Source organism: Globicephala melas, chromosome 16 (assembly GCF_963455315.2).
Source record: "Globicephala melas chromosome 16, mGloMel1.2, whole genome shotgun sequence".
Taxonomy (NCBI): domain Eukaryota; kingdom Metazoa; phylum Chordata; class Mammalia; order Artiodactyla; family Delphinidae; genus Globicephala; species Globicephala melas.
In genome coordinates this window covers 27,760,533-27,787,790 of record NC_083329.1, presented here as the reverse complement: position 1 = coordinate 27,787,790, position 27,258 = coordinate 27,760,533, and the positions used below count along the sequence as shown (strand labels likewise).

General features: G+C 40.4%; 1 protein-coding gene and 2 non-coding genes across 3 annotated transcripts; 1 reads left to right on the top strand and 2 right to left on the bottom strand.

The window, feature by feature from the left end:
* Positions 1–785: 785 nt before the first annotated feature.
* CWF19L1 (CWF19 like cell cycle control factor 1) lies at positions 786–25,295 on the bottom strand. Its single transcript, XM_030865339.2, has 14 exons — positions 25,199–25,295; positions 22,286–22,370; positions 20,981–21,059; positions 20,041–20,142; positions 18,399–18,613; positions 16,346–16,464; positions 13,616–13,700; positions 11,851–11,991; positions 10,830–10,944; positions 9,992–10,071; positions 4,925–5,134; positions 3,214–3,333; positions 2,668–2,765; positions 786–1,222 (listed from the first exon to the last, which is right to left on the bottom strand). Exons 1-14 carry the CDS (start codon positions 25,219–25,221, stop codon positions 1,078–1,080), a joined length of 1,617 nt encoding a protein of 538 aa, XP_030721199.2. The 5' UTR covers positions 25,222–25,295; the 3' UTR covers positions 786–1,077.
* Positions 1,956–2,090, top strand: LOC115858036 (small nucleolar RNA SNORA70). Its single transcript, XR_004041484.2, has one exon. It is a non-coding gene; the product is annotated as a small nucleolar RNA SNORA70 (small nucleolar RNA).
* Positions 3,526–3,673, bottom strand: LOC115858038 (small nucleolar RNA SNORA12). The gene has a single exon (XR_004041486.1). It is a non-coding gene; the product is annotated as a small nucleolar RNA SNORA12 (small nucleolar RNA).
* Positions 25,296–27,258: the final 1,963 nt, after the last annotated feature.

Genomic DNA, 27,258 nt, shown 5'->3' with positions numbered 1-27,258 from the left:
CTGGCAGGTTAACTTCAGGCTCCGTAATCTTCAAGTTTGCCAGTTTGTTTTCTTCATGTAAAAAATGGAGGTAATAATACCTACCTCATAGATATTTTGTGAGGATTAAGTAAAACAGTGTCTGGGCCATAAATGTCCAGTATATAGGAGCAATTATTTTTCTTTTGGCTTCCAAGATCTGGCATTCTCCTGTGATCACTCTCTCTCTCTGCTCTTTCTCCATGTACTTATTGGATCACTCTATTTCCGAGCACTCCTTAAATATTGACATTTCTCAGGTAGTCATCTTCAGTTTAGGACTGTATTCACCCTACTTCTATCCATTCTCATAATTTCACCTATGGCCTATACCCTGATGAGCCCCAAAACCCTATCACCAAACCAGATCTCCATGAATTTGTAACTATCAAACAGCAACTAAAACTCAGTATCTAAAGGAGAACTCGTCTTCTTTTTAAAAATCTGCCCCTCCTCTTCCCAATTAGACCGTAAATTCTGGACAACAGGGATCATGCTGGGACATGGCTATACTCCTGGAGCCTGAAAAATGCCTGGCACATAGGAGTTAAGTATTTGCTGAAGGACTGAATGAGCTCTTCTATATCAGTAAGATGACTGCTATAAGAGAAAAATGGCAAAGGCCTTCTCCATCCTGGGTTGTTCAGTGAGAAGCCACCTGTGAGATCCTGGGATAACACCTGGGCCTAAAGCCCTGGCCCCTCCTACTATACACACACACTACTTCATTTCAATGTTATAGGTAACATGAACGCAAGACACTTCCCAACCATGAAAAAGCATTTGGATTTTATATGATAGTTTAAATATTTTTGAAAATGTTAATAAAAACAAGCTGTACTTGGAGTTTGATGACAGACATGCTTTTAACATAAGATCTTCATCCTAGAATGTGACTTTTTCTAAAAAATATTCAATCTTAGGCCTCTTGCTGCAGGCAGCTTCCATGGGAATACACAAAAAAGAGGCAGGGAAACAGTCCCCGTGGGAGACTGTTGTTTCTCAAAAAACAGGCTGCCATTACATCCTGTGAAGTTCATAAAGTGCTTTTCCCTTTGCTCAGTCATCCAGAGTGAAGTCAAAGGGCTCAAAGTCTTTCCGGAAGTGACGAGCCAGGGTCTCCTCCTCTTCCTTGCTGATCTGACACTGCCTCCAGTCAGACTTGTCAGGAATATTAAGGATAGCTTCACTAGCCAGGACCTCCCTGCAGAAAAAGCACAAAGAAGTCAAAACGGACAGTATCAGTCCAAAACCCACTCTTCCTTCGATTCCTCTCCAGCCAGAGAGCTCCACTCAGCATCACCCAAAGAAGGTAGGCAAATTTCTCTGACTTAAATCATACCATTTTCTCTGCTCTGAGAGCCATCTCTGCCATTCTATCTATCAAAGTCACGCCTGTTATAAGTGACCCGCTCAGGTCTTAGCTCTTCTAGCCCCTCAAATTCCATTTACTTCTCTGAACAACTTGGAACTACATTACTGGTACCTAGAGAAGCAACATGGCACAGTAGAAAGAGGGCAGCCCCTGATATCAGAAATATCAGGGACTGGATTCCATTCCTAGCTCTGCCACTTGCTATCTGTGACTTGAACAGATTACTTCATCACTGTGCCTTGATTTCCTTGCCTATGAAATGTAAAATAAGGGTTTTCTGATGTATGGAGACAACATAATCAAAGCACCAAACTAGCTGTAATTACATCCTGCCTTAAACTCTAGTTCTGTCATCTCGGGCCATTAGTGTGCTGAGGTGAAAAGTCAGGCACCTAGTATCATATCCCACTCTGACTTTCTGCCTCTCTTTCTAGTGCACTCAGGGCTACGTAGGCACAACAGCACAGGCTCAATGTCAACAAAACCACCACATACACAAGCTACCTTCTAAATGCCACTGCTTTATACTTTTACTTATTTTGATATATTAGAAATAACTCCTTTGCAGCCAATTAAGCTGACTGTGCTCTTTTCCCCATGGGGCCCCAGTGTGCAATCACTGCAAACAGCAGCCTTCTTCGTAGTGTATGCAGCCTGTTGCCTCTATGGGTTGCCCTAAGGGACCCTGGAGACAGCCCTTTCCAGTGGACATTCATGACTGGCATGCTGTCCCTGATCTAGGCTCCAGACAGGTATGCACGGTGCCTTGGGAAAGCCCCAGGGCACAGTGGCCAGGGTCCACATTGGCCAAGTCATAATGTCCATCCACAACTGTTCCTGCAGAACAAGAAACATGTGATTGAGGCCCTCCACAGGGCGAAGTTTAAGTTCCCTGGCTGCCAGAAGATCCATGTCTCCAAGAAGTGGTGCTTTATTTTAACTAAGTTTAAATGAATCTGAAAACATGGTGGCAGAAAAGCAGTTCATCCTGGATGGCTGTGGGGTCAAATATATCCCTAATCGTGGCCCCTGGACACATGATGGGCCCTGCACTCGCGAGAGCCTTGGCACCGTCCCCTCCTTACTCGTGCTTTTCACACTCTGCATTGCATTACTGTCATATATGTAAACATCTGACTTGCCCTAAGACTACTGGTTCCTTGGGGCAAGGACTGTTCCTTGTTTGGCTTTTTACTCAACTGGCCATGCAGCCCACTACTTCGTTCAGAGTAGGTCTAGTGAAAATACATTTAAAATAAGAAAAATGTACAAACCTTCCAAACTGCAAAGGAAAATTCTTTTTAATTCTGTGGAAAAGTTTCTCTCCTGTGTCAAGTTCAACATAAAAATATGCTGCTCCTGGCTGTGCAATCTAAAGTAAACAGAGTCATATGAGGACATGCAATAGTGCTTTAAAAGTCAAAAATCCCAGCCCATCTCTTTAAAGCTTTAATTTGGCAAAGAATTCAGCTTAGAAGCACAAGAAAAAGGATGTGAGCAGATATAAATCCCAAGACACTTAGTGGAACTAGAGTTTAAAAAGCCAAACTGGCAGATATTACAAAGATCCTCCCAGTAGCACCTACCTTCCTAAGTTCCTGCCTTAGGAAATTTCTAATTTCTTGCTCTTCCCAGGAAAGCATTAAGGCACTGATGTAATACCATCTTCATCTCTAGTCTAATCAATACCCCATGCTCTAGTACCAAATTGTCACCTGCCCATTTAACATTTTTTAAACACCTTTGAGTACCTCAGGCTCAACATGTCAGAAACCAGGTCTTTACTTCTCCTGGAATATGACCTTCCCCTCCTGTTTTACCTGCTTGATGTCTGAGTGCTCTGGGATTTCCAACAGCTCTATTTGTTGCTCCTGTGCCTGAGTAATGAAGGCATCTTTAATGTCATCAGTAGCGCAGCGGCTGAGGGGCACAGGAATGACCTGGGGCGGGGGGGAGGAGCAGGAGAAATTCTTCATGCAGGTCTCAGAGAGCTCATGCCTCCCGCACAGTCCCTGAGACGTAGCAAATCCATCACAGGGGTGGAGAAACACCCCTCAGCAGAGATTCTCCTCAGGCGAGACAGGTCTATGTCAGCCTGTCTGTAAGGACTTAAACTTATGAGCTTGTCTGCCACATGTGGGAGCCCATCTCTGATGTGGGAAAGGCTAGAAAGAGATCTCTTTGTCATTAAGCCTTTGCCAGCTCCTATATAATATATGTGGCAGAGTCAGGCCCATTTGAAAATTTAACAAATGTGCCAGAAAGAAAACCACCACAACGACAATCAAATTATCCATAAGTCTCTGAATTTCTGAGCTGCTAGCCCCAGGCAGGATCTGAGACTATTTCCTACCTCTGAGCTGCCACTCATGCTGAGCTTCACACAAAATACCCACTCTCTTCCAAACTCTATCTATCAAGGCCCACACCTTTCTTGGAACCTTCCTCGACTACCCATTCCTTTTCTCAACAAGGCACTTACTATCTGTGCTATTCACTTGTACTGCCATGCACTACCCTGTGAATCCCTGTAAAATCTCTGGACTTATCACTAGAAACTCTTTAACCTTTTAAATGAATATTATTTAAATATTAATATGAAAATTCATATTAAATATTTTAAATATGAAATCAACTATTTAAATACCTAACCTTATATTAGAATCAAATACTTAAATAGTAATTAAAATTAAGTATTAAAATTAACATTCTTTGTTGATGGGCACTTGGGTTGTATCCATGTCTTGGCTATTGCAGATAGTGCTGCTATGAACACTGGCACACATGTATCTTTTTGAATTAGAGTTTTCATCTTTACTGGTTATATGTCCAGCAGAGGGAGTGCTGGATCATAGATAGCTCTATTTTTAGTTTTTTGAGGAACCTCCATACTGTTTTCCATAGCAGCTGCACCAATTTACACAACAACCCAAGTGCCCATCAACAGATGACTGGCTTAAGAAGATATGTTTTATATATATATATATACAATGGAATATTACTCAGCTATAAAAAATAATGAACTATTGCCATTTACAACAACACAGATAGATGAACCTAGAGAATATCACACTTAGTGAAGTCAGACAAAGAAAGACAAATATTATATGACATCACTGATATGCAGAATCTGAAAAAAAAATACAAATGACTCTATATACTAAACAGAAACAGACTCACAGACATAGAAAACAAACTTATGGTTACCAAAGGGGAAAGGGAGGGGAGGAAGGATAAATTAGGAGTATGAAATTAACAGATACAAACTACTATACATAAAATAGAAAAACAACAAGGATTTACTATGTAGCACAGGGAATTATATTCAATATCTTGTAGTAACCTATAATGGAAAATAATCTTAAAAAATATATATATATATATGTAAAACTGAATCACTTTGCCATATGCCTGAAACTAACACAATATTGTAAATCAACTATACTTCAAAAAAATTAACATTATTTAAATATTTATCAATATCCAGGTCCCCATACAGCCCTTCCAAGTTCTTGGGCAGAGACCACCTACCTGTAGCTGGAGGTGATGGCTCTTATAATTTCTCTCAAATAGAATACATCGTTTGCCTTGACTCTTAAAGAAGCGCCTCAATGTAGCCTTATACTGCTCAACCTCTTCCACCACCTCTGCTGAAAGCTCCACCACTGACTGGTAGTGTCCAATGGGCAGGATGAGGACATGGTCATCAGATAAGCCTCCTTTGGCCAGGGCAAGATAGCACTGAAGAGGAAGCACACAGAAGTGAGACATCAATACTGCATGTGTGATTCTTCAGGGAGAAAAGCCTCTACAGAGCGTGAGCCCAAGGGTGTGGGAAAAGTGCTCAAGAGGCTCTCAGTAGAAATTCTCCTCTTAAAAAAATCTAATTTTAGAGGTTATAACAACAATGTTGTCAAGCACCTGCTGAAGAATGAGATTAGATGCAACAAATTTCTTTTTTTCTGGCTGCACGGCTTGTGGGATCTTAGTTCCCTGACCAGGGATTGAACCCGCACCCTCGCCAGTGAAAGTGTGGAGTCCTAACCACTGGACCGCCAGGGAGTTCCCAGATGCAACAAATTTCTATGCAACTATCAAATGAACTGGGAGCCAATGAGCAGCACGCAGACCGGCTTTTGGCTACAAACACACCAGAGCTGAAGGAGACTGGAACAGACGGTTGGTTTTTCCTCCCAGGCTCTGAACTTGAAAGCAATTTTTCAGTTTATTATCACCCCCAGCCAAAGAAAGATACCACTTCTGACTTCAAATGAACCACTTTCCTTACAGTGACACCCAACCTCACCCCCTAAATACACCTCTTAGGCTCATGAAAAAGGCAAAGATGACGTGATTAGCATCCAGTGTCCCTACAGCCTTAAGCTGCTGACTAACCTCTACAAAATGAAAGCAAACGTAACCTAACAGGGAAGGAAGAAGAAGAAACCTCAAACTCAGGTACATCCAAAAAAACTGTAGTTCCCAACAATGGCTGCCGGCAGCTAAACAGCAACTAAAAATATTTCTGTCAAAACCTAAACATGCAAGACTGCTCTACCACTCAGACATTCTTTGAAGGGAAGACACTGAGTGAGTAGAGAAAGGGCCAGTGAATATCAACGCAGGCAAATGAAGGTACTGGAGCTTTAGAAAAACAATCCAAAGTATACTTTTAGTGTGGTGGGTTCAAAGTTAAGGCTGAAGGAAGGAGTCATTTATTTTTCATCTACACTGAGAAAGCCCAATAGAATGACAGGATAAGTATCAGAAACAAACTAAAGCGTGATCATCCTCGATCTCCTTGGCACAGAGGACTGAACACATCTATAGAGTTAATATCCCAGATGACTAAAGTTCATCAAAACCTCATATGTGCTAAAACATTAAAAAAAATTTTTAATAACCATTTTGATTGTGTTTGTTTTAAAAGGTTACTCTAGAAGCCTGAATTTTCTAGCCTTTCCTTTATGTCAGTGGGTCACCGCCATAAACAGCAGTTTTTATACTGTGATGTGCACTGAAGCTACTGAAGTTTCTAGTCTAGACTAAATAGCACCCCCCAAGGCAGTACCTTCTAGTTCTTGTGAATAGTTTCACACTTGGCTGATCTCTTCCCTTCTTTTCAAACTCTCAACTTGTAATCTGTTCTATACTTGAATTATCTCTAATTTTATCTCAAATGTATAAGTAAGACCTGAATGAATATTTCTCCCATAGACAAATGCATGGATTTTGCAATAGTTATTCTGGACTCTTAGCAGCCCGCACCTGCTTTTACCAATTTATAGCCATGGGCCATTAGCATACTTCTATGTATATTCCTTGAGGAAGGCATGGCAAAGACAGAGAAAAAGCCAGGGGAAAGAAGTAATGAAAGGAGATCAAGAGGAGTAGCTACAGAGGGGACTCCAAGCCCTGTGCCAGACACCCACAGGTCACCAGAGGTTCCCAAGAGGTTTCTAACAACAAAGGACAGCACAGGTAAGTGTAAACTTGATTACTAGGTAGGCTCTAGGCTAAAATCATCATGTGACCTCCTACTTGGGGTGCTGGGTTGGGCCACAAGCAAAATCTGAGATACTTTTTGCCCCTCTAGCTTTAGGTCAAGATGAGAAGCAAACAGGTTTCCTGATTATCCCCTAGGCTCATACCCTAAGCCAGATACCCTAGGCAATAGAAAGGTACAATAAATGGAAAGGAAAGGCCATCTCTCCTGGAGGCCCAGAGCAGCACGGAGCTAAGTCACCCATTCCAAATCTCTTGTGCCCTGCATGGCATTCTGAACCTATTGTTTCCGAAACAGAAGGCAGTCTGAAGCCTTCCCCCATACCATACCATATGGGAGAGAAGGATAGCATGCACTAATCCAAGGAGGAAACCAAGATCCAAGAGAGTTAATCCAAAAAGGTATTCCTATAAAAAGAAGAGTTTTTCAAGTTTGCGTCTCTTCCCACTGAAGAGTTCATCCACAGGCTCTATGGCCCAGCTGTGTCACAGGCCTTGACCCCATTCATGCTCCCCCTACCGACAGGAGTGTGCCAATATGCAAGACATAAAAATTAAATGTAAATGACTGGGACTCTTCAGTCAAACAATAATGGCAGGAGAGGGATATGACTTCGAGTGTAAGATGACACAGATTCTAGTCAGTCTACAGGAGCCCACAGAAGAGGGCCCTCACTGTCAGGACAAGCTGAGGAAAAGGTCATCCCCAGGAAACAAAATTAGAATAAATCAGTGAAAAATGGATGAAAGTATCTGTCCGCAGAAGCATCACACACTAAGAAATGATTTGTAAATATTTTCCTCAGGAGCCTTGGGAAATAGCCAATTCTAGTCATGGGAGACTAGGGTGCAAATGTTAACCCTGAAAATTAAGCTTCTTTCATTCTAAATGAATGAAAAAGAAGAATAATGGTCTATATGAATCCCAGAGGAATGAGGGTCAAAAACTAATATTATTTAATACCTAATCAAGCCCTGCCCAAGGAAAAGTATCTGGGGAAATCTGAAATAGGATGACTTTACTGTGAGACACACATAGTTCATCAGAACTTTCCACAGCCTGAATAAAATCCTTCTCAAAATCATCCAGTTCTCATAGTCTGATTCAGTGCTTACCAAGCAATCTTGTAATTATTATCTTGGGTTCCCAGATACCCATACCAGGAATGTGGATGTGGGTATTCCCGTCATTAGGAAGCTATATCCTCTACTACTAGGCAAAACTGAGAATTTATCACTTTAGTCTTTTATATAATCAGTGTAAGTCAGTTCCCAACATTGCATAATTATCACAAATAAAAATTAATAAACTCAAGTTTTTAAATCTGAAGATATAAAAAAATGTCAACATTTTTAGCCAAATATGAGTGTAAAGGCAACAGAAGACTCCCTTTTTGGGACAAAGAAAATCCTTGTGTTTGTACTTCCCTGGTGGCACAGTGGTTAAGAATCCGCCTGCCCATGCAACAGACACGGGTTCGAGCCCTGGTCCGGGAAGATCCCACGTGCCATGGAACAACTAAGCCCGTGTGCCACAACTACTGAGCCTGTGCTCTAGAGCCCGTGAGCCACAACTACTGAGCCCGCGCGCCTAGAGCCCGTGCTCCGCAACAAGAGAAGCCACCGCAGTGAGAAGCCCGCGTACCGCAACGAAGAGTAGCCCCTGCTCACCTCAACTAGAGAAAGCCCGTGTGCAGCAACGAAGACCCAACACAGCCAAAAATAAATTAATTAAAAATAAAAAAGAAAAGAAAATCCTTGTTTTAAATAGTAATTCAAAAAAGCAACTCATCACCCCCAAGTAGTATGAAATAAAAACATATAAAGTTCAAGAATTACATAAAAACATCACCCTAGGAGAGCCATACCTATTTGTCAGAGAGGAGGGAGAGAAGGAGCAATCTTGTGAAACTGGCTCTACTAAACCACAGGAGAATTGCTATAGTTGCTCTAGTCAAAAAGATAGAAAATAACAAATGTTGGCAAAGGATGTGGAAAAACAGAAACCCTCATACATTGCTGGAGGGAAAACAAGATGGTACAGCCATTTTGAAAAATAGTTTGGCAGTATCTTAAAAAGTTAAACATAGGGCTTCCCTGGTGGCGCAGTGGTTGAGAGTCCGCCTGCTGATGCAGGGGACACAGGTTCGTGCCCCAGTCCGGGAAGATCCCACATGCCACAGAGCGGCTGGGCCCGTGAGCCATGGCCGCTGAGCCTGTGCATCCAGAGCCTGTGCTCCGCAGTGGGAGGGGCCACAACAGTGAGAGGCCCGCGTACCGCAAAAAAAAAGTTAAACATAAAATTACAAGCAATTCCACTCCTTAGGTGTCTATCCAAGAGAAATGAAAACATACGTTCACACAAAGACATGTATGCAAATGTTCATTAATAGCCATAAAGTGGAAACAACTCAAATGTCCATCAACTGACGAATAAATAGACAAAATGTAGTATATCCATACAACGGAATACTATTTGACCAGAAGGAATAGAAAACTGACACATGCTACAACATGAATGAGCATCAAGAACATTATGCTAAGTAAAAGAAGCCAGACACAAAGACACTGTACGATTCCATTTATATGAAATGCCCAGACAGGAATGAAGACAAAAAAGACTAGGGGTTGGGCTTCCCTGGTGGCGCAGTGGTTGAGAGTCCGCCTACCGATGCAGGGGACACAGGTTCGTGCCCCGGTCCGGGAGGATCCCACATGCCACGGAGTGGCTGGGCCCATGAGCCATGGCCACTGAGCCTGCGCGTCCGGAGCCTGTGCTCCGCAACAGGAGAGGCCACAACAGTGAGAGGCCCGCATACCACAAAAAAAAAAAAAAAAAAAGAGACTAGTGGTTGCCTGGGGCTGTGGGTGGGTATGGAGACTAACTGTAAATGGGCATGAGGAATCTTATTGGAGTGATGAACATGTTCTAAAACTATTATGTGATGGCTGTACAATCAGTGAGTTAACTAAAAATCACTGAATTGCACACTTAAACTAGGTAAATTTTATGATATGTAAATTATGACTCAATAAAGTTAACAGAAAACAAACAGGTGTCTCCTCTGTAAAAGGTTCATGGAAGTAACTCACATGTGTGCCAATGCTGACCACCAAATGCTTTTCCACTTCAGGGCTGGCAAGGCAAAACCAGCAGGGTCCTGGAGGCTGAGCTTCATGTGGAAGAAAGACAAATGTTACCGTGGTCCAAGCACTCCAGCACATAACCACCCTATAGAATTCAGCCTTGTCTGATCTTTGCAACCTGCAAACACTGATATGTACACAGTACTGCCACAACGGACTGTGTCTGCTGTGCTCCCACTATGACCCCTGCCCCCATTACCATTATCAATGAAACTAAACCTCTATTAAAAGTTCTGAATTTGTAACCAATCCACAGGTAGGTGATCCATGTGATAACCATATATTGACTAAAGTAGCATGTAACTGGCAACTAACTGCAATGAGAGAACACTCAACTGGGTGTCTGGAGCCCTAATTCTAGTTCTAGTCATGCCAGCAGCTATCCACATGACCCTGGGAGTACGTGTACCCTCCCGAAGTCAGCCTCTTCATCTTTGAAACAAGGGGGTGGAGAAAGAGGATCTCAATGTAATAGCTGTAAGTCTTTTCTACCAGTTTGATTATTCTCTTATTTTATAAACCCAAACTGGTTTTGTAGGCTCTTAACCTTACGTTTACAGACATGATGGAAAGGAGCTTTTTCCATAGTTCTGACAGGAATAGCCTCAGACAGCCTCAAAGTCAGGCCACCTTTGCATTCTTTTATTTTTCTTATTGGTCCTAATGATTCAATATACAATCTTCTTCTGCCAAAAGAGGCTCTCTTAGCAATGCTGCTTCCCAAACAAGACCCAAAATAACAGTTTTTGCTCACATAAGAAACCTCTGGAACCAAGGTACTTACGAAGTTTGGAAGGCTGCTTTGGGTGAGGAGAAGACTTGCTATCTCTGCCTGTAGATGAACGCTTCCTTCCCTGCTTTTCATTTAAATCAAAGAAAAACTGACAGGCTGAATCTTCCTGGAACAGCCAAAGGTAGAAGAGTAAATGTTATTAAACTAACCTTTAGACAAGTAGCCAACCATCCACATACAAGGGAATGTTCCTGCCATGTCATGTCTTTCCTCCCTGCCCTTTCTGCCTATTCTAGAGAAGAAAAATATTTTCCCAATCCTGATGCCTGGACTCTCAGTCATACCTCTCAACACTTATCCAAGCTACCACCAAATTTATCCCTTTGGAAAAGTGAATTAAAATGCAAGTTATACAGCAACTCTTGCCTAAAACAGAATAGCATGAACCCACCCACATTCCTTTCCCTTTCTCTCTCAGTAGGGCCATGGTGCAGTCTTACAATTTCACAGATCAAACAATTCTGAGTTTTAATTAAAAAGATAAGAAAAAAAGTCTGAGAAAGTAGACAATGCATACTAGTAAGGAAACTTGACATTCCTTGCTTTAGTGAAGGGAAAACGAATTTCAGAAAAGTCTGCTATTAAGAAATTTCTTCAGAGTAAATCTTATTCACCTATACCACTCATTATAAAATCACAAATTACATTGCTACCAAGCAGTTGGGATCTTTGCCTGAAGAGTTAAGAACAGAGAATTAACTTTAGACAAGGAAAGACTCTACATGTGTAACCCCAACATATGAACCAAGTTTAGACAATGAAAGACTAAAAATATGAAACTGTTAACCCCAAAATATAATTAAAAAAACAAACAAAAACAAAACAAAAAACACATTGAGCTTACTGGAAATCTACTAAGGCTTTCTAATCACCAGCATGATTTCCCAAAGGAAAGAAAAAGATTTAGATTCGAGGGATTAAACTTGCCTTATGAATTAAACTATAACCAGGAAAAGGACACCTGTAATGGGCAATCCTGCCCAGAAAATGCCACCTCTCAGTCAGAACATACCTCAGGGGCAGGAATCTGCTTTCCTATGGATGCTTGCTTCACAAACTTTCTGTAAGGGTTTTCAGTGACATCTGGAGGCTGTTTTACCAGTTCTGCTACATCCATTAGTTTCATAGGAACAATACTGAATGCATAAAGATACTTTGGGAGAAGAACAACATAATATTAAGGGAAATACTGTTTGTGCAAATGTAACCAACCTATTTTATTATAACATTTCACACAAAGCTTCAGAAACTGAGTAAGATTAAAGAGCAGCAACCAGCCCATCTGTGGTTCAGAGAATCCACAGCAATGCCGTTTCAGTGATCCCTGCAGGGGCAAACCAAGGGCTGATGAAGTAACAAGCAACTAATCAAAGCCCAGCCCTTACACAAAACAACTATCACTGCAAGGCCCAGAGGGACTTGCTCCATAACCCTTGAAGACAAACTGCTTCTGTCTCTGGGTCCTTTATCTTTGTGCACTTTGTCCATAGTCACTGCACTGCCCTTCTTTTTTTCTAATGAAAACTGAATTGGACAACTTAGTGTTTCCCTCTGATTTTATACAATTTCTGCTGTATATGCTGATAGATTTTCTTAGGGATTAGTAGCAAAGAAATAAATACTCACATAAATATCTAAAACCATGGACTAATGGCACAGATACTGAAAACTACGTGAGATATGAATAGATGCTTAACCTCACTACTGATCAGGGAAATACAACTAATTAACAATGATACACAACCTTCTTATATCATAATGGCAAAAAATGTTAATAAAAATTTGACACTACCCATTGAGAAAACAGACTCATACACTGCTGGTAGGGGTGTAAACTGGAACAAAATTTTGAAATGAATTTACTAATACTTTCCAAATTTTAAAATGTGCATATTCTTTGAGTGAAGTATGCATTGCTTAGGGTTAAGGCTAACATGTCCCTGAAAGTAAAGCAATAGACTAAAAATACTGTGAGTGATGCTCGGTCTTGAAAGGGCAGTTTAAAAAAAGGAAGAAAGGAAGGAAGGGAGGGAGGGAGGGAAGGAAGTTAAAAAAATTACAAATCTAAACTTGCTAAGAATGCATTGGGCCTAAAAGTTTAAGATATTATGGAAAAAAACAAAATATTTATCTTTTGCATGTACATTGTTTACGGCATATTATAGTAGGATAATCTTCAGATAATTTATATATTTTCCCACGTGACTGACTGTTCTGATCTTTAGCTATTCCAATCCACAATATCCTGCTTTTGGCCCTACAGAATCAGAAGTGCTCTCAGGGAAGTGAGAACAATATACTTTTCTGGTATACCCTCTTTCATTCACCTGCACTGTTTTCCAGTATAAAGGAGGATTCAAGGTATCACTAAGATTCCCAAAGCCAACGAGGGCTTAGGTAAATCCTTGGGAAGGTTTTATTATTTCTGCTAAATGAAGTTGCTAAAAGAAGCAAAACAAGAGTACCATCTGAGGTCAAACTCATGAAAAATACCCATAGAGACGACCACATGGATGTGGGAAGAAAGACATCATTCATTTGAAATTTTGCCTTTGTTCCACTGGGCCTATTTTCCCAAACCCTTCTCTAAAATCTCCTACAAAGGACCCAAGGAAACCTGACCTTTCATTACCATATTATTATAAAGAGTAAAGTCACTGAAGTACTGGGACATCGCAGTTGGGGAGAAGAGAAGATCTGAATGCTAAACTTGGCAAGAGGAACATTTATCAGGCAGACAATAAATATTAACCAAACACCAAATACTCAAAATTTACCTTTTTCTTTTCTGGATTTCCAACATTTGCCAGAGCTATGAACCTGGTGGCGTGCTGTGCATTTTCCTGCAGAATGATGTGGTTTCTATAACATATTGGAAAGATAATAGGTTACCAACAAACTTTACCTTTTTTTTTTTTTTTTTCTGGCTGCACCTCGAGGCTTGCGGGATCGTAGTTCCCTGACCATGGATTGAACCCAGCAGTGAAAGCGCCGACTCCTAACCACTGGACTGCCAGGGAATTCCCACCAACAAACTTTACTTTTGATCTGCAATTATGAAATATGTAGACTCCATGGGGCCATGAAAAAAGCACAGGTCCTAAGTCTATCACTACATCACCACCAGTAACATCTCAGATGTTACCTGTCCATCTAGTAGAATAATCACCCCTACTTCCCGGGGCTGCTGTTAGGAAAAAATGAGGTCACGTATTTGAAAAGCACAAAAAACTCTAAATTTGGCTTTAAAAGAGTCGGAAAATTGGCAAAATGTTGATAATTGCTGAAGTAGGTTATGGGTTCAGGAGGGATCATTACACTATTCTCTCTTCTTTTATGTAATAAAAAACTATAATAATGAAAAACAAAGAGAAATGAGTTTTAAGTGGAATGGTAATGCTTCAAATGGTAATACATAGCATGATTTCATTCTCCTAGGAAAAATATAAAAATACATGAGTGTCTATGTTCCCTAGAAAAAAAAGGCCAGTATTTTTATTATGATAGTTATGGGTTTTTGTTACAGCCCTGGTTAAAAAGTTGTACAGGGAAGAGATATGGGAACATATGTATATGTATAACTGATTCACTTTGTTATAAAGCAGAAACTAACACACCATTGTAAAGCAATTATACTCCAATAAAGATGTAAAAAAAAAAAAAGTTGTACAGGGTTTTTTGCTGTTTTTTTTTTAACAGCTTTATTAAGATCTAATTCAAATACCATACAATTCACCAGTTTTTAGCATATTGACATATACTAAGCCACTACCACTATCTAATTTTAGAACATTTTCATCATCTAAAAAAGGAAACCCTGTATCTATTAACAGTCACTCCCCATTTCCCTCCAACTAGCCCCTGGCAACCGCTAATCTACTTTTTATCTCTATGGATTTGCCTATTCTGGATACTACAGATAAATGGAATCATGTAATATGTGGTATTTTGTGTTTGGCTTCTTTTATTTAGAATAATCTTTTCAAGGTTCACACATGTAGCTTTTATCAGTACTCCATTCCTTTTACTTACTGAATAACATTCCATCATATGGATATACCACCGTTTATTTACCCATTCATCAGGTGATGGATATTTAGGTCATTTCCTCATTTTGGCGATTATGAATAATGCTGTTATGATCATTTGTGTACAAGTTTTTTGTGAACCTATGTTTACATTTCACTTGGAATAGGAGTGGAATTGCTGGGTCATATGGTAGGCAAATGCCAAGTATTTTTGCAAAGCAGCTGTACCATTTTACATTCCCACAGCAAGGTATGAGGGCTTCAACTGCTCCACATCCTCATCAGCACTTATTATTTGTCTTTTTGATTATAGCCATCCTAGTGGGGTGAGAAGTGGTATCTCATTGGTTTTGATTTGGATTACCCTAATGGCTAATGATGCGTGAGCATCTTTTCATGTGCCTATTGGCCACTGGTTTATGTTCTTCAGAGAAATGTATATTTGGATCCTTAAAAGTTTTGAGTGGCTTATTCCTATAACCTTTCTGTTTTTAGTGCATGGTTTCAGAGAACAAGAGGTTTTTCTGGAATGCATATATGGAGATATAAAAGAAAAATCCGTAGTACCTATGGTTATATCTTAGGCTGTGGGATTATAGGGAAAGGGCAGGTTATATTCTTCTTTTTGCTCACCTATATTTTTTGAACTTTCAACAACACATATATTGCTTTTGTATATTAAAAAAAAGGTTTTTATAAATCATTTTAGGGATTACCCATGCCTTTAAAGTGAAGATCTTTCAGAGTTAACTTTACTTAGCTCTATTACTTATAAAACACTGGTTTTATTTTCTCTGTAATACATCCTTTAAAAACTCCATCTCCAAGCTATACTGAAAAAAGAGAGAGAGAGAAAAAATTGATACAAGTTCTTGATTCCTAAATTGAAATACTTCTTAGGTGATTATCCTGAGTTTAAGACTATACAAGGGGGCTTCCCTGGTGGCGCAGTGGTTGAGAGTCCGCCTGCTGATGCAGGGGACACGGGTTCGTGCCCTGGTCCGGGAAGATCCCACATGCCGCGGAGCGGCTGGGCCCGTGAGCCATGGCCGCTGAGCCTGCGCATCCGGAACCTGTGCTCCGCAATGGGAGAGGCCACAACAGTGACAGGCCGCGTACCGCAAAAAAAAAAAAAAAAAAAAAAAAAAAAAGACTATACAAGGAGTAACCGTTTAACCTGATCAAAACAGGACTTACTGTACATCAAGCTATGATAGTTAAACAGCATTGTTATGTCAGTCCCTCAAACCTTTAAGGGGCTTTAAATGATACATTGGATGATACAGTATCATCCAATCCCTTGTATTTCAAATTAGGAAACCAAACTCAGAGAATTGGAATGATTTGAAAGTCACTCATTTCATGCCTGAGTAACTAAAAGAAACCAAGATATTATATGGCTGAAATGAACATGAGAAGTTTACACAGAAAATCCAGGCAAATTCTTCAAAAAAACAAAAAGAATGAAATGCTACTCACCGATATGGAAGCCTCTCATAGTAAGTCTTTTCCAATGCAGCAAAATGATATCTTGGTTTCAAGCCTGTGGCAAGACTGGAGATCAAATCAGAGCCACATTTTTTGGTATCCACTTCTCCCTAGTAAATAGAAACTTAGTCATCATAACAGACCTAAGAGTTATCATGAAATGCAGAGATATAACAAGACACTTTGAAATGTCTTTGGAATATTTATGTGGCTACAATGTGGGCAGCAGGATTTGCGTCATGAATTCCATACTTATGGCATCAGAGAAATCTCAACACATAAGGGGAACTGGGCTATTACAAATGCAGAAATAGGAACAGTTGTTGGAAGCCAGAGGTTAAGGGAGAAGGTAACTCCTCCATACTAATACCCAAAACAAGGTTTATTACAATCTTTTTTTGGAAAGTAAGCACTCTCTCTGGAGCCCACAGACAGTAGTACGTCCATAAGTTGCTTCATTGTGCTCCTGTAGTTCTGACAATGCAGACAGTCATAGTCATTGCAGAAGATCAAAATTAAAAGCTAGCTTTCAGGGCCCCTAGGATCCATAGAATATTTGCCGTAGAACATTCAAGGACTTCATCACATAAGCATACAATCCTTTATTTTGCTTCAGTCAAGGAAGGTGTGGCTTGTGGAAGGGCAAAACCGTGCCCTTGTCACAGTTTGTAATACAAAGTCTGTCAAAAGTTAGGTTTGTTCCCAGAGCTTCCATTAACAATAAATTATGTGCTCTCTCATCCATAACATTATTTATGAACTTCATTCTAAGAGAAGGTATTAACTGGAAATAAAGAAATTACCAGAGTTAATTTTCCACTAAGTAAAGCAAAACCTTCCTTTTGTCTTATGCTTGCCTCCTTCAGGTGTCTGCTGAAGGGCAGGGAACTGGCCTTGAGGTTAGTTACAGTACCTTAGGGACTAGTGAGATATACTGTTTTCTCCCCTATAAATACCTTGTATGATTACTTATAAACTTTCATCAAAATCTACTTTAATCAAAAATTGTAAACTTTTTTAGCACTGCTGTTCATTCTTCCTTATAGAGTATCACGTGTCTTTCTCTCATCACCACTTTAGTAGTCTTTCTCTGGATCTTCCCTAGTTCTGCTGCATCTTCTCTATGCTGCAACCAGCACTGCCTCTTGTATACTAGTGGCAGAATAACCATAGGTTTGTGGAAGGGGAAGAAAGTGTTGTCCCTTCTCCCTTCAAAATCCTGACAATGCCTGGTATTTTGTTGGCCTTTTTAGTCATGGACACATTATGTTGAAGTTGGCAGAGTGGTCTACAAGGCCCTTTTCTGGATCATATCTGATAACTCTACATCTAGGAGTTGATATTTGTCCCTAAATGCATTCTTACATTTTCCTTCACTGAAGTTCAGCTGATGCTTTCTGCGCTCACATACAACCTTTCAAGGTCTTCCTTAGGCTGATTTCCACCAAGGTAGCTCCCCATGATAGCTGTCACTCACCAACCTGGTGTACACCCTCTTCCTACAAAAATATTTAGATTGAACGCCACGGCACGCTCCAATACGTTCCAACATTAAAGCTTTCCCATTAGAAAAGTACTAAGTTTTCAATATATTGTTTCCCAACTTTTAGATCACTATCCTCAATCCCATGATGATTCCACCTTTTAAAATATGTTGATAGCCAAAAAGATATAATCTGGAATGGAAAGGGGGAAATAAAACTACAGAGCTGCCACTAGCTATAAATCTCTTCACTGAAAATTAGTGACCCCTCAAAACTTCTTAAGAAGCTTGAGAAAGGGTACTTGAAGCAGAGAATATAATTTTTTTTAAAAATTCATTTATAAGTAAGACTTCAGCATTCTCTCTTCAGTGAATCATGCTTTCATTAAGATCAACTTTTGCTTTGGTCAGCCAATAAGGCTTTAAGTAACCTGAAAAATTCATAAAAGATTTGTACTGAAAGGAACTAAGAGCTGAAATAGTCACATAAAGAGCAAAAAAGCTCAAATTAAGCCACTGCAATTTGCTTTTAGAAATTCCAACTGAACAAATACTACTCACAGAAGAATTCCCAAAGTTCCCCACATACTTGGGCCATGGGGATGTGAGCAAGATATCAACACCCTTAAACTGGGATGTTGACCACAGCGTTGTTCTCAGGGAAATCACATCCTTGGGACTAAAACTGTAACCTGGGACAGGTTCATTTAAGGACTCTGTCCCACTGAGGTACACAATCTGCAGCCCCGAGCTTCCAGTGAAGACACCTTTACGACCTGGGTTCAAAGAAAAATGGACAAGTTTTAGTCAAACTGCTGAATGAAATGTCACTCTGGTGATGAATCTCTTTCCCCATGCCCCACTTCCAGCTCCTAGGTCTCAACGTTGGATGGCTACAACAGTATTCCTGTTCAGTAAGTAAGAGCAGTCCTTATGTGAAGGCTGCTGGAGCCCACAGTCTGATTGCCCCAGGTGCCTTGCAAATGAAAAAACCTAGGAAGCACTGATTAAGAAAAAGGCTTTCTGCCTTCTAGAGACTCCAAAGGGACTAAAAGAAATCTAGACACCTGGATACAGGGAGAGGCACTGAGAAGAAAAAAAAATAATTGCAGCTGTGAGTAAGCTATAGTCTAGAATAAATGTACTCTTCATGAAGGCAGAAGCTTCCAAATGAAGGAAAACATTTGGAAAAAGCAATTACTTGGGAAAAATTAAGAGACTCTGCCATCATCTAAATTTATTCATAGCTTGTGCCCTTGATTCCGTTTCCTTCTTGCTGCCGCCAGAACGCTGGTTCCATCAATTTTCACTTCCCTTTCATCTACTGAGTCTCTTCTTCTCAAATGGTTCTTTCCACATACTAACTCATAAAAGAACACACATACTAACTAATAAAGGAACACACATATTGACTAACAAAGAATAATAAAGTAAAAAAGGAACACACATACTAATAAAAAAACTATAAAAAGAGCACTTATAGCAAAGGAAATGTAGAAGCTTTCTAAAGAAATGAGAGCCCAAGAGAGAGGAAATGTGAAGACCAGTTGAGCCATTTTAGATAAAAGTGAGTTGAATGATCCAAGAAGCAGTAGTGGTGGGGGGAGGGGAGCAAGTGGAGAAGAAAAGCAAAATTTGACAGTGCTTTTTACAACAGCCAGACATTGAAAGAACCACTAAGAGTTTCAGGGGGTTGTGGAGGAACAATTTTAACCTGGAATTGAAGAGTGGACCTGGAATCAGAAAAAGGACAAAAGCAGTGAAAAACCCAAGTATCAGCACTAAAAACTTGAGTTTTTCAAAACCTCAGTGAAACCTAGAGCTATAGCAAATTAGGAGTCCAATTAACAAATAAGCTGTGTACATCTAGCAATGTTATATGGTGAGACCACATACATAGAATTTTTTTTAACACAATTTATACATGACGTACTTCAAACACTGTAGTCAAATATTTTATTCCTCTAGTTGGCTGAAAGAGTATATATTGGGTTGTGAAAGTACAAGGAGATTGGGGAGAGGTGGGAGACAACATAGGAAAAATGACATAGTCTTAAAGGTATAGACACTGACTTTAGAAAAAAAAACCCTGATCCCCATTCTCTCAGGCAGTAATGGCAGATGAATCCAGCCACAAATTTCCTTGGAGGCTAATTCCTGGGACACATTATGTTCATTACAAACACACAAGATATCAACTTACCCAGATAAGTAATGTTTTCAGCTAATTCACACCCATCAACATCTTGGAAATATTTTACTGTTTCCTGGTTATTGGCACCCAGCACGTATGTCTGAATAGGAGCTAGTGAGAGAAACAGACATGACACCAGCTATTAGCAGATCTGCTTTGGAACCTGAGAACTGTATCCTCATAGGAAAAACACTTGTAGCAAAAGTAAAGAGTCTGCAATTCTAGGGAATTCCCTGGCACGGGTTTGATCCCTGGTCCAGGAACTAAGATCCCACAAGCCACACGGCATGGCCAAAAAGAGTCTGCAATCCTATACATGGAACACGGTCACCACATAGGATATCCTACAACCAACCTTGTGGCTTGACTATTAAATGGTATCACTAGGCTGATGAAGTAACATCTTAGAGAGGATGGTCAATGTATAGTTAGGAAAACACAGACCCCAAAGAGCTTAATAAAAAACACTGAAACTAGGGGAAAAAAAGAACACATATGGTTGCATTATTCAATTCCTTCCTACTGAGAAGAGAATTCTTTTTCTGGAACTAAATCCAACCAAATTCAAAATGTGAACATTTAGATATATAGGCATTCTTCCCAGGTCAATGCAGAAATCAAAGGCAAACTCTTCAATCACTAATGTGTGAAAAACAACTAGGCAAGAACCATGTAGCCTTGAAACTTTATTAGAAATCATATGTTAAAAATAAGTTCTGGGGCTTCCCTGGTGGCACAGTGGTTGAGAGTCCGCCTGCCAATGCAGGGGACACGGGTTCGTGCCCCGGTCTGGGAAGATCCCACATGCTGTGGAGCAGCTGGGCCTGTGAGCCATGGCCACTGAGCCTGAGTCTCCGGAGCTTGTGCTCCATAACGGGAGAGGCCACAACAGTGAGAGGCCCGCGTACCGCAAAAAAAAAAAAAAAAAAAAAAAAAAAAAGTTCTGTACCTTTCTTGATGCCAGTTTTATATTCCTCCCATTCAGCATCTGGAGTGGAGCCAAAGAAATTTCCTACACACAACAGCAGCTAAAATGAGTTTTTTAAACAGATATATGAGATTTTTAAATAATATCAAATAGTACATAATTAATTGATAATAACGTTATTGAGCTAATTATCCTATTTAATGATCTCAGTTTTTTCCTTAATCGATTTACAGAATTTCCTTAATCAATTTACAGAATTTCTAAACATAATTTTTTTACAACAATTGTAGTAGTTACTGATTCTATGAATTCCTAAATTTTGGCTCCCTGGATGTCAAATACAAGCTGGGGAAAGAGACAAGAGGGTCAGGGAAAAATGGAGACATCAACCTTAAAAAATCTCTCTGCAAAATACAAAACAATATTAGATACCCTGAGAGATACAGGGCATAAAGGACACATTTCCTGCTTGTTGTCTTACTCAACCTTTAACCCAATGAACAAATTATCCCCATATCCAGAATACTCTTCTGTACTCTAAAAATTTACAGTCTAGCTGGCAACAACACATAACAATTACATAGGACTCTTTAGTCTGTGAAGCATTTGCACATATGCTATGAGTTCACTCATACCATATACCCATGAAATAGATCTGTGCTCCCCAAACCCAGGGTCAGAATCACTTAGGGAGGTTCTGCTAGTCTGTTTTCAGTTTTGCGTACAGTAATAAAGTAACAAAATTCAAATTCAAAAAAGTATAGAAGGGTCTACGGTAAACACATCTCCCTTCCCACACCACTTTTCAGCTACTAAATTCCCATGCTCAGAAAAGGAATTCGGACTTCCCTGGTAGAGCAGTGGTTAAGAATCTGCCTGCCAATGCAGGGGACACGGGTTTGAGCCCTGGTCGGAAGATCCCACATGCTGCGGAGCAACTAAGCCCATGCACCACAACTACTGAGCCCGTGCTCTAGAGCCCACAAGCCACAACTACTGAGCCCACGTGCCACAACTACTGAAGCCCGCGCACCTAGAGCCCATGCTCCGCAACAACAGCGGCCACGGCAATGAGAAGCCCGTGCACCGCAGAAAAGAGTAGCCCCCGCTCACCACAACTAGAGGAAGCCTATGTGCAGCAAGGAAGACCCAATGTAGCCAAGAATAAATAAATAAATTTGTATACATAAGAAAAAAAAAGGAACTCAGTCTAACAAAAAAGGAGAGTATGTGTTTGACTGAGAAATGTATAAAGGAGCCCCAACTTTATTTTACTATGTTTGATTACAACAGTCAAATTAAATGCAGTAAAAAGAAACATCTTACATCAAAGTTTCCACTTTTCTTCTGAATTGTTCGAACTCTATTGAATAAAACATCAAACTTTCCTTCCACATCTCCACATGCCAAGCTGCAAACAAGACATAAATGTTAAGGCAATGCAGGACACACAAATAAGCCTGCCAGGTTTGGTATACCCTAGTCTTCCTGGATTAGGGAGATATGTGATCCAGTCTCTGAGGTTACCTGAGAGGTTCACTGCATGTGAACTATTAATGACCACTGGGCAGCTCCACCTAAAGGTCTCACCAATAACTTCACCATATCTAAAATTTAGCTTATCATTTCCTCCAAAATTGAACCAGCTTATTCTCACTTGCCAAGTTTTGTGGCTGAGTCTACTGCCAACTTGGTTACCAAGACCCAAAAATCCCCCATCCAGTCATCGTCTCCTCAATTCCTTTTTGCAAATATCTTTCAAAGTCATCCTGTCCTTTTCGTTTCCACTACCACTATCTTAGCACAGGGCTTCATTCATCCATTCAACAAACACACTCAGGACATCTACGACATGCTTGCTAAGTGCAGTATGCCAAGTACTATGCTAAGGACACGTTAGGAGTATAAAGAAGAGAGAGACTCAGTTCAAGCCTCAAAGAGTACACAATCAGGGAAGGGGAGATACGCTGATAGTTATAAATTTATATGAACAAGGGCAATAATAGGAGGTATGTGTAAAGTGTTATGGGGTAGGGAGATAGAAACTGACAAGACCTGAGGTTTGTAAGGCAGACTGACCCTAAGTTTTGAGGTAACTTGTTCTATAATCTCATTTCTGAGTTTTTATACTTTTGATTTACATGGTTTTTCCACTTCTCATATCATTTTCTTAATGTCTTTTAACTCATCTTGAAATATTATAGTTCTTGTTTTGTCAGTATGTCTTTCTGGTGTTCTTTACTGTCCATACCACTGAACATTTTCAAGGTAGTGAAAATGCGAGTAGTGAAACGATCATATCTGTTTTAGAAAGATCATTTTAGTAACAGACTGAAAGATGGTCTGGAGGAACAAGTGACTATAAGCAAAAATACCAGCAAAGAGGGCAATGTCAAATGAAGATGGGGAGGAGAGAAACAGACGAGAAATTTAGAATTCTGAAGACTTGAACACAAATTGGAGTGGAGAAGTAGGAACGGAGGATAATTACAAGGTTGAGCAACTGAGAGTCCTGTAGTTTATGCAGAGGCAGAATCAGAGAGAAATACGGTGAATCTGGTATTGGATACAACGCAGAGGATATACTTACATTTCCTCTAATACTCTCCCTTCTTCCTGTCCACCCTACGTAAAGCCAGCAGTTTAATGTTCTTTCCTCAAAAACATTAAGACAACTCCACTGCCTGAGGAACCACAGCTTTCCACAAGTTCCTGATCTCTCTTCCCAATGCTTTCTCCAAGTTTCCATAACAGAAACCTTCCCTACTGTCGATCTGATCACTCTCTGTGTCTGCCATTCCCTTGGGGTAGTTATTTCTCCTAACAGTCCCACACTACCCATCTTGAGTCTAAAATTTTCCCATCCTTCAAGGTCTATCACATCTCTAAAGCCTTCCTGACCGCTCAGAAAGTCCTCTTCTCAAAACATCAGAAATCCATATAGCTCCTCAGAGCAATTTCTGTAATAAATTATTACCACTTTCACTTATCTTCTGAGCACCACCTCTTCTAGGAAGCCCTCCAGCCCCTATCAGTCACCAAATCCTGGTGCTCCCACAGGATCCTGCATTTCCTCTCTCATAGCAGTTGTCACATGGAATTATCTCTGTTTTGGGGAGAGCCATTGTCCAGTTTGTACATCATAAGACACCTCAAAGTTCATCATCTCCTCATCTGGGCCCTCTTCCAGTGTTTCCTACCCCACTGAAGAAAGAAATCTAGGACCAGGACAATGCTGACACCTTCTCACTCATAACCAAACCACCTCCAAACCCTGTTGATGTCCTCTCCTTAATAAACCTTGAACCCCCGCACTTCTCCTCTGCCTTTACGCTATCTAATCCTAGCTGTTTTCTACTTTGGCTATAATTTTTTCTTCACGTTGCAACCAGAATCGCTTTCCGAAATGGAAATTTGATCATGCCAAGGCGTTCTTAAACATTCCAGTGATCCAGTAACTTTTTTAGGATAAAGACAAAACTATTAATCAAGGCTCAATCCTCACTACCTTGATTCCTCACATTAATCCAAATACCCTATACACCCTCCCAGAACCGTGAACCTTTTCCTCCTGACATTTATCAGGACCGTAATTCAACATTTATCTGGATTATTTGATTAATATACGTTTCCCTAAACTGTAAGATCCATTAGGGCAGGAACTCCATCTGTGCAACGTCTAACACAGTGCCCGACACACTGCAATTGTTCAATCAATACTGTTGAATGAATGAATGAATGCAAGTCCTCTCTTCACCATCTCCTCAAAAAGCGCGCCAGGGCAAAGGCCCTGTCTCTCTCTCCTGTCGACCACTGCCCAGAGCCCATCAATGGGCCCCATGCCTACAATTTCTGGCTAGTAAATATACTGCGAGGAGAAACGAAGGGGAAATGATGTCAGAGACCAAGACGGCCTAACATGGAGAAGGCCTGACGCTAGGAGCTTCCTCCTCTCTCAGCGAGTGTCGCCAAGAGTCCCCCTCTTCAGAAGCGAAAACGGCCAGGAAAGAGGCCGGCAGTGGCCAGGCAAAGACGCGATCGAAGCTCACCAGCAGCCGCCGGGCTTCCGCCCCCGCCTTTCTGTCTTTAGAAAACCCCCTCCAGCGCGCGCGCGCGCACACACACACACACAACCCGCTTCAGGCTCAGGGTCACACACACACATGCTTCAGACTCAGGGTCACTCTCTCTCACACACACACACGCGTGCGCGCGCGCTTCATACTCAGGATCACTCACAGGCGCAGCGGTTTCTCAGCCATCTGCCCTTATACCCCGGATTGGAACGACCACCGAAAATACGGAAAACGAACCCACGCTCCTCCGGAAAAGGCGGCCGCACTACGATAAGACGTCAGCGCTCCCAGCCAATGAAATCTCAGTTACCTACGGAGAGCGCCGAGGGACAGATGCCTCTCTCAGGTGGTTTTGCCTCGAGCAGGAATCAAGAAACCAGGAGCGTGGAGAAGAAGGGACAAAGGACGAAAAACATTCCGATTGTAATTTTTTACTTGGGGGCAGTTGAAATTATTGAATTGCTAGAAAACTCTCTGTACGGTGTTGGCCCCAACCTAATGATGTAACTCTCGTGGGCAAGACAGACCAAATAAATAAATATTTTTTTAAAAAAAAGAGTACATGGGAAATTTGTAATACACGATTTTATTTTATTTCATTTTTTTGGCCACACCAAGGGCACCTGGGATCTTAGTTCCCCTACCAGGTATGGAACCCGCGCCCCCTGCAAGTGGAAGCACGGAGTCTTAATCACTGCACAACCGGGGAAGTCCCTCTAGTCTCTTTTAATCTACGATGGCCCACCTACCTTTTGTTTTTCATGACATTGAGTTTTTTGGAGAATTCAGGCCTTATTGATTGGAGACAACAGTGTTTAAGGAAATGGAAGAGTTCCTGACAACTGAGGGGCATGGGAGACTCACGAAATGCAGCCAAGCAATTCAAAATTAACTAAAACTTAAAATAAGTTTAAGGAAGAACAACAAAGTTCTGATTTTCCTCACAACTTCTACAATGCTTTTTTGGGAAAAATCAAGTTAACTGCCTTAAAATATTGATGCCTCTGTACTTCTGTCACATTGATATTTTTTCTGCTCTGGAGGTAATACAGCCCAGCCTAGTAGTAGAGGTCAAGACGGAATCTTGAAGAAGAATAGAAGTTTATCAAGCATGGGCAGGTGATAATTTCAGGAAGAGGAAACCTCAGTTAAGATATGAAAACTCATCCATAGAATTCTGTGTTATATTTTTTCTAAATTGAGGTATATGGAATTCAGTGTTATCTTTGCAACTTTCCAGCAAATCTAAGTCTGTTGTAAAGTAGAAAGTTTATGGGAAAAAAACTCATCCATTCGAATTTAAGGTAGCTCAAGATAGCTCAATACAGTGTTAAGTGTCAGAGTAACAGGGAATGAAATTGAAAAAAGGAATAAAATAGGGGCCTTGTATGCATGCTAGGAAATCTGGCTTTAGAAAACACATTCTTCCCAAGTGCACATGGAACATTCTCCAAGATGGATCATGTATTAGGCTACAAGTCTGAATAAATTAAAGAAGATAGAAATTATATCAAGTATCTTTTCTAAGCACAATGGCATGAAACTAGAATCCAGTAATAGGAGAAAAATTGGAAATTCACAAAAACATGGAAATTAAATAACATACTCTTGAACAACAAATGGACAAAAAGAGATCAAAAGGAAAATCAAATGAAACAAATGAAAATGGAAACACAACATACCAAAACTTGTGGATATAGCAAAAGCAGTTCTAAGAGGGACGTTTACAGCTGTAAATGCCTATATCAAGAAAAAATAACCTCAAATAAACCTCAAGGAACTAACATTACACCTCAAGGAACTAGAAAAAGAACAAACTAAGCCCAAGGTTAGCAGATGGCAGGAAATAATAAAAATTAGAGCAGAAATAAATGCAATAGAGAAATGGAGAATAATGAAACTAAGAGTTGGTTTGGAAAAGATAAACAAAACTGACAAAACTTTAGCTGGACTAACCAAGACAAAAAGAAATTAGGACTCAAATAAATAAAGTTATGAATGAAAGAGAAGACTACAGAAAGACAAAGACTATGGAAGCAATTATCTGCCAACAAATTGGACAACCTAGAAGAAATGGATACATTCCTAGAGACATATAACCTACCAAGATTGAGTCATGAAGAAAAAATCTGAACGTCAATAATATGTAACGATTTTGAATCAGTAATCAAAACCTCCCAACAAAGAAAAGCCCAGGATCAAATGGTTTCACTGGTGAATTCT